Below are 7,741 nucleotides of genomic sequence, written 5' to 3' on the forward strand. Positions count from 1 at the left end.
AGTGGTGGAATGTTGGAGTCTTTATTGAAAGGCTGGTGACTGCATGGTGGACTCCTAGCTCAAAGACCAGCAGTGCCTTCATTACATGAGGGGACCCATGATGCTAAATAGAACAATGTCAGAATTGGAGATGTGGCACAAGAAATAGAGTGCCATGCTTGAACATAAAAGCAAAAGGAGACTAAAGTGCCATGAGTTCAAGGCTAACTACAAACACAAACAAAAGCAAAAGTATAGTAATAGAATTCCATGAAAAAGAAATTATACACCATTGCCTTCTTCTTCATGTACATGTTGAAATACAGTGTTAGAGAGGGAAATAACTTAGTAACTGTTATTAGAGAGCTACAGGCTATGTGATCACAAGCAGTAGTGTCATTCTGACAGTGCAATGGACACTGCGTAATAGAGCGAAAACACCTTTGGTTGTTATCAGTGACTGGTTGGGCTATGAAGGTGATGGGTTATCTACAAAGGAGATCAGCTTCTGCTCTCTAGTCCAGAAGCACTAGTCAGGGTAAGACTGAGCCCTTGTTTGGTGAGGAGGACCTGACCAGGAGAGTACCTATTCTCAGCTGACCTTGTCCCCTTGCTAACTCTGGTGCAAATCAGCAATTCACAGAAACGTGTCACCATCCTCCAAGCAACAGTTCAGTAGGACACAAGGCATCCATAATTTAGTTTAACTGCTCATCAGGGTTCATCAGTTGAAGAAAAGTTAATTCTTGGCACAGATATCAAGTGGCAATTGGCTCAGGATGTTCTGTGTGCTGAGCCATCTTGGGAGCCAAATAGTACACTGGTCACAGGTGGGTCACCTATGGATCATGAAGGCTCCCTTGAGGCTTTTGACAGCGATAAGATGCTGAGAGAGGATGGTCATTATGTTTTTCTCCTGTGTGTGTTTTCTGATGCAAACTGAGGTATGACTTCTTCAAAAACTTTCCACATTTGTTTCTTCATAAAATTTCTTTAATGTGGGTGTCCAATGAAGAAATCAGAGCTGTGGCTTCTGGGTAAAAGGCTGCAAGTTTGCTACATGCATAAAGCTTCTCTTCTGTGTGAGTTCTCTGATGTAAACTTAATTGTCTTCCAGGTCAAAGACTCACCACATTTCTTACATTCCCGATTTCTCATCAGTGTGAATTCTCTTATGCTTGATGAGGTGTGAATTCTTGGTAAAGGACTTTCTGCACCTGTTACATTCATAAGGCCTCTCTCCTGTGTGTATTCTCTGATGGATGTTAAGGTCTGACTTCCTGATGAAAGACTTTCTACACTCAATGCATTCATAAAGTTTCTCTCCTGTGTGTACTCTCTGATGGACATTAAGGTTTTCCTTCCTAGTGAAAGACTTTTTACATACATTACATTCATAAGTTTTCTCTCCTGTGTGTCTTCGCTGATGTTCAGTAAGGCGTATCTTCTGGGTGAACGACTTTCCACACACATTACATTCATAAGGTTTTTCTCCTGTGTGTCTTCGCTGATGATTAGTAAGGTGTATCTTCTGGGTGAAAGACTTTCCACACACATTACATTCATAAGGTTTCTCTCCTGTGTGTAATCTCTGATGGACAGTAAGTTGCGACTTCTGGGTATAAGACTTTCCACACACATTACATTCATAAGGTTTCTCTCCTGTGTTTATTCTCTGATGGATGTTAAAGTATGACTTCCTGATGAAAGACTTTCTACACTCAATACATTCATAAAGTTTCTCTCCTGTGTGTACTCTCTGATGGACATTAAGCTCTCCCTTCCTAGTGAAAGACTTTTTACATACATTACATTCATAAGGTTTCTCTCCTGTGTGTCTTTGCTGATGATTCGTAAGGTTTATCTTCTGGATGAAAGACTTTTTACATACATTACATTCATAAGGTTTCTCTCCTGTGTGTCTTCGCTGATGATTAGTAAGGTGTATCTTCTGGGTGAAAGACTTTCCACACACATTACATTCATAAGGTTTCTCTCCTGTGTGTCTTCGCTGATGATTAGTAAGGTGTATCTTCTGGGTGAAAGACTTTCCACACACATTACATTCATAAGGTTTCTCTCCTGTGTGTAATCTCTGATGGACAGTAAGTTGCGACTTCTGGGTATAAGACTTTCCACGCTCGATAAATTCATAAGGTTTCTCTGCTGTGTGTATTCTCTGATGGATGTTAAAGTATGACTTCCTGATGAAAGACTTTCTACACTCAATACATTCATAAAGTTTCTCTCCTGTGTGTACTCTCTGATGGAATTAAGCTCTCCCTTCCTAGTGAAAGACTTTTTACATACATTACATTCATAAGGTTTCTCTCCTGTGTGTCTTCGCTGATGATTAGTAAGGTGTATCTTCTGGGTGAAAGACTTTCCACACACATTACATTCATAAGGTTTTTCTCCTGTGTGTCTTCGCTGATGATTAGTAAGGTGTATCTTCTGGGTGAAAGACTTTCCACACACATTACATTCATAAGGTTTCTCTCCTGTGTGTAATCTCTGATGGACAGTAAGTTGCGACTTCTGGGTATAAGACTTTCCACACACATTACATTCATAAGGTTTCTCTCCTGTGTGTATTCTCTGATGGATGTTAAAGTATGACTTCCTGATGAAAGACTTTCTACACTCAATACATTCATAAAGTTTCTCTCCTTTGTGTACTCTCTGATGGACATTAAGCTCTCCCTTCCTAGTGAAAGACTTTTTACATACATTACATTCATAAGGTTTCTCTCCTGTGTGTCTTTGCTGAAGATTTGTAAGGTTTATCTTCTGGATGAAAGACTTTTTACATACATTACATTCATAAGGTTTCTCTCCTGTGTGTCTTCGCTGATGATTAGTAAGGTGTATCTTCTGGGTGAAAGACTTTCCACACACATTACATTCATAAGGTTTCTCTCCTGTGTGTCTTCGCTGATGATTAGTAAGGTGTATCTTCTGGGTGAAAGACTTTCCACACACATTACATGCATAAGGTTTCTCTCCTGTGTGTGATCTCTGATGGACAGTAAGTTGCGACTTCTGGGTATAAGACTTTCCACACTCGATACATTCATAAGTTTTCTCTGCTGTGTGTATTCTCTCATGTAAAGTGAGGTATGACTTCAGTCTGAAAGACATTCCACATTTGTCACATTCGTAAGTTCTCTCTTCTGTATGACTTCTCTGATACTGGTTGAGAGCTGACTTCTGGGTGTAAATTGACCTATATCCCTCATATTGATAAGGTTTCTTTTCTGTGGGTGTTTGAGGTGAGAAAGTCAGGTTTGACTTCTGACAGATAGATTTTTCACATTGGATATACTCATTGGACTTCTCTGCATATTTGCTCTGGGGTTTTGTAAGGTGAATTTCCTTACTAAAAGGTTTTTCACATTCATTACATGTATAAGGATATTCTCCTGTGTACATTTTCTGATGTGTAGTGACTATACTACTTAAATCGAAACTTTTTCCACATCCATTGCATTCAGGTGTTTTCCTCTGTCCATGAAGTATTTCTTGGGCAAGGAGAATAGACTTATCATAGTCTTCTCTATATTCATTATGGTTACAGGAAAGCTGTCCCATATAAATACAATTATGTCTAAAAAATATGGTCTCTGATTTAAATACCTTTCTTTCTCTACCATATTCAAAAAATTGCTGCTCATCAGTTTGACTAGAATACTCCAAATATCTCAGGGATTTTTCAACTACAGGAAACAGACCAGGCCTATATGTAGCCTGCATCTCATCAGATTCACTACAGAGAAGCATGTTCTGACACTCAATGATCTCTTCAGTCCTCATCCCTAAGGAGTTCCCATTACTACTACTACTAATCAGCTCTGGCTTATGTTTTAAACTCAAATTGAAAGTTCTCATACTTTCTTCTATTGAGTTATTATTTGTGACAGATACTTTACAAAGATACTCATTTGGACTTTCCTGGAAGGTCTTAATCATATCTTCCATTTCTTGAACATCTAAAATGAGTCATAGAAAAAAAAACATAAATAAGAACAAAAAATCCCTTTATGTAAAGGTAAAGACATTTTCTCGCTTGGTATGTCCCTCCCCCACAGTATAACCCCTGCTTTCACTATATTTGATGTCAGTATAACTTGAGGAGGAGATGGGGAAAAACCAGTTGTTTAAAGATACAGGTGGACCTGTTGCAACAATGAGAAGTACAAGTTGAGATGTCCAAAACGAGCTTTACAACGTTGGTGCGGGGGTGGGGGGGGAAGGGGGGAAAGGAGAAAGATTGGGATTGGGGGTGAGGGGGGAGGCTGGGAAGGGATGTGAAGGGTAAACAAAAGGAGGAGGCTGCAATGCTTGGTAAGAAATGTACGCATTATCTTGCCCATGTAATTGTAACCCCTCTGTACAGTATCTTCACACACACAAAAAAAAGACATTTTCTCCCATCCTGATAGACTTAAAATACCAAAGTATGGGGCTAGGAATATGTTTTAGTGTTAGAGTGCTTGCCAAGCATTCATGAAGCCCTGTGTTTGATTCCTCAGTACCACATAAACCGAAAAGGCCAGAAGTGGCACTGTGACTCAAGTAGTAGAGTGCTAGTATTGTACAAAAGAAGCTCAGGGACAGTGCGCAGGCCCTAAGTTCAAGCCTTAGGACTGACAAAAAACTATGTATCAAAGTAGGAATAGATTTATGAAAAAATATATAGTCTTTTACCTAGTATATTAATTAAGAGAGTAAACTGGTATTTTACAATGGAAACTACTTTTTTCTGTGTTTCAGTTTTTTCTTCTTTTTACATCAGGAAAAATATTTACGTAATTCAACTTTGTATGGCTAGAGATTTAAGCTGAGTACTGACCTTTTTTCTTTAGTATTCTCGTGGTTGTGTTTTTCAAATATTGTTTTGTTTTATCATAGGGGAATATCTACTTTGTTTCCTTTTATTTTCTTGAAAAATGCATTTTGCTACTTTGTTTTTCAACTATTAGATGAGAAACAGGAATAGTTACTAGATTTAGAGGCCATAAAGAGTATTTTATACATACCCTTGCCTTTCACCTAAGCAGGAATGGTTCTTGAAAGTATTGCTACCTAAATCTCTTTTGTTTTAATTTCTCAGTAAGAATTACTAGTTTTATCTGTGGGAGTTTTAAAATTCATTTCTTTTCAGCTTAGACAAAGTCTCATCAAAATTCCTTTTTTAGCTGGGCACTGGTGGCTCACGCCTGTAATCCTAGCTACTCAGGCGGCTGAGATCTGAGGATCGCGGTTCAAAGCCAGCCAGCCCGGGCAGGAGAGACCTGAGATTCCGACTCCTATCTCCAATAAACCACTAGAAAACCGGAAGTGGTACTGTAGTTCAAGTGGTAGAGCGCTCGCCTTGAGCTGAAGAGCTGAGGGACAAGCGCCCAGGCCCAGAGTTCAAGCCCCACAACCGCCAAAAAAAAAAAAAAAAAAGAAATGTACTCATAATCTTGCCCTTATAATTGTAACCCCTCTGTATGGTATTTTCACAATTAAAAAAAAAAAAGCCAGCTTGGGCAGGAAAGTCCCTAAGACTCTTATCTCCAATAAACCACTAGAAAACCAGAAGAGGCACTGTGGCTCAAGTGGTAGAGTGCTTGCCTTGAGCTGAAGAGCTGAGGGACAGCACCCAAGTCCAGAGTTCAAACCCACTGCTCAAAAAAGTTCCTTTGCTGACACTCCTACCTTAGATCCTTGGCGGACCAAAGATACTCTGGCTTACCACCTAATTAATCATCCATTTTAGACTAAATGCTTTGCTTCTGAATCCCAATATTTGCCCACCACTGATAAGCTATTTTCCTTATTAAAGGATAGCAACCCTGGCATACTACTTATTTTTCATACCAGCACAATCCTAGTTTTAAAGAAAATGAATTCTCATATTCTAAATTTCTCATTTTAATTTTTTGTTTTGGAACGATTTTTGCAAAAAGAGAATTGCTAACTTTAACTCTGCTGCCACACAGAGTTCAGTATGTCTCCATATGAATTCTGGATTCACAAGTCTTTGAGACAAAAGATCACCTAGTTCTCTGCCACACTCAGGACTCGGGAAGTCGGAACATTATTACTCAGTATAGTGCAAGATGAACTCACCAACCAAGCTGTCAATCCAACATCACCATGCAAGGTGCATTAACTCACTTGTGAAATTCTTGTCTGAGGCTTCTCCTATCCATGGTTCTGCACCTTCTTCCAGCTTGACAATCAAGTTAGGTTTAGGAACACAGGGCCCTGCTAATAAGAACCAGTGAACTGTTGCTCATGCTGGGTCATCATTGCTGTAAAATCTCAAGACACTGGAGATTTGAGGATCATGGTTCAAAGCCAGCACGGGCAGGAAAGTCCATGGAACTCTTATCTCCAATAAAGTACTAGAAAACCAGAAGTGGTGCTGTGACTCAAGCAGTAGAGTGCTCACCTTGAGCTGAAGAGCTGATGGACAGCGCCCAGGCCCAGAGTTCAAGCCCCACGACCGACCAAAAAAAAAAAAAATCTCAGACATCCCATTCACAAGGTTGCTACTAAATCTTGTTTCTCATTTCTCACTGGCTCCATAGTTGACTTTCCCCCCATTTGGATTTATTTTGCCAGTAGTGTGGCTTGAACTCAGTTCTTTTGCTCAAGGCTAGTACCAGTTTGAGTCCCAGCTCCACTTCCAGTTTTTGAGTGGTTAACTGGAGATAAGAGTCTTGTGGGGACTTAGGTGCAATTTCTGGCTTCAAACTGAAATCCTGAGATTTCAGCCTCCCGATTAGTTAGGATTATAGGCATGAACCACTGCACCCAGTGCCATATTTGAATGATAAATACCCACTTTCAACTATGATTTTCCAGATCATATTTCCAATAGTCATATGCATTCTACTCTACATTGTATGTCACCCTACAATAATTGCCTCAAGTTTGGGGAAGAATGTCTCCTGTTACTGGAACATAGTTTAGAACTTTTGTCAAACTGCTGATTTGGCAGCTTGAAAAATGAGAATAAAAATGCCTCAGGGGGGCTGGGAAGGTGGCTCAGTGGTAGAGAGCTTGCCTTGCATGCCAGAGGCCCTGGGTTCTATTCCTCAGCACCACATAAGCAAAAAGAAAAAAGCCGGAAGTGGCGCTGTGGCTCAAGTGGTAGAGCGCTAGCCTTGAGCTGAAGAGCTGAGGGACAGCGCCCAGGCCCAGAATTCAGGCCCCATGACTGGACCCCCCCAAAAAAATCCAAACAAACAAAAATGCCTCAGGAGTTACATAATGAAGTTGAAGTTTTCCTTAGAAAGAAATGACACTTCCCATGGACTGGAATCTACCATCCAAATAGCATTGAAAATTTGATAAATATTCAAATATCTACTAAAAACAAATCACTTGACCTAGAAAATGAATGTGACTTTTGCTCACACAAAGACACCAGGTTGTTGTAGGTCTCCAGCATTACATCTCTGTACAGGGTCCTCTGAGAAAAATCCAAGTCCTGCCACTCCTCCCAGCTGAAGTCCACAGCCACATCATCAAATGACACCAGTTTCTGTAATGACACAATTGAAGTAAAAGCCCTGACTCATGAGTACATCAAGTCTGGAATTTAATTCTTCTACATGTATACTTTTGTCTTAAATAAAGTATTTGGGACTTGAGGTATTATCTATACCATGAGAGAAGGAAAATCAAAGTAGAAATGTTTGCCTCTATATTAATTAGGTAATTATAAATACGAAGTTTCCCTAATTCATCAGAACACATTTCTGGT

The 7,741-nt window shown here is 39.8% G+C and overlaps 1 protein-coding gene across 1 annotated transcript; it reads right to left on the minus strand.

The window, feature by feature from the left end:
* Positions 1-1,121: 1,121 nt before the first annotated feature.
* Positions 1,122-7,519, minus strand: LOC106002838 (zinc finger protein 585B-like; the record flags this gene model as incomplete). Its single annotated transcript, XM_013037603.1, is given in 5 exon segments — positions 1,122-1,333; positions 1,502-2,250; positions 2,253-3,968; positions 6,145-6,234; positions 7,393-7,519. Coding segments are annotated over 5 exon segments (2,894 nt in total), but the record flags the coding sequence as incomplete, so codon positions are not given.
* Positions 7,520-7,741: the final 222 nt, after the last annotated feature.

This window comes from Dipodomys ordii, unplaced genomic scaffold (assembly GCF_000151885.1).
Source record: "Dipodomys ordii isolate 6190 unplaced genomic scaffold, Dord_2.0 Scaffold1000002976, whole genome shotgun sequence".
NCBI lineage: Eukaryota > Metazoa > Chordata > Mammalia > Rodentia > Heteromyidae > Dipodomys > Dipodomys ordii.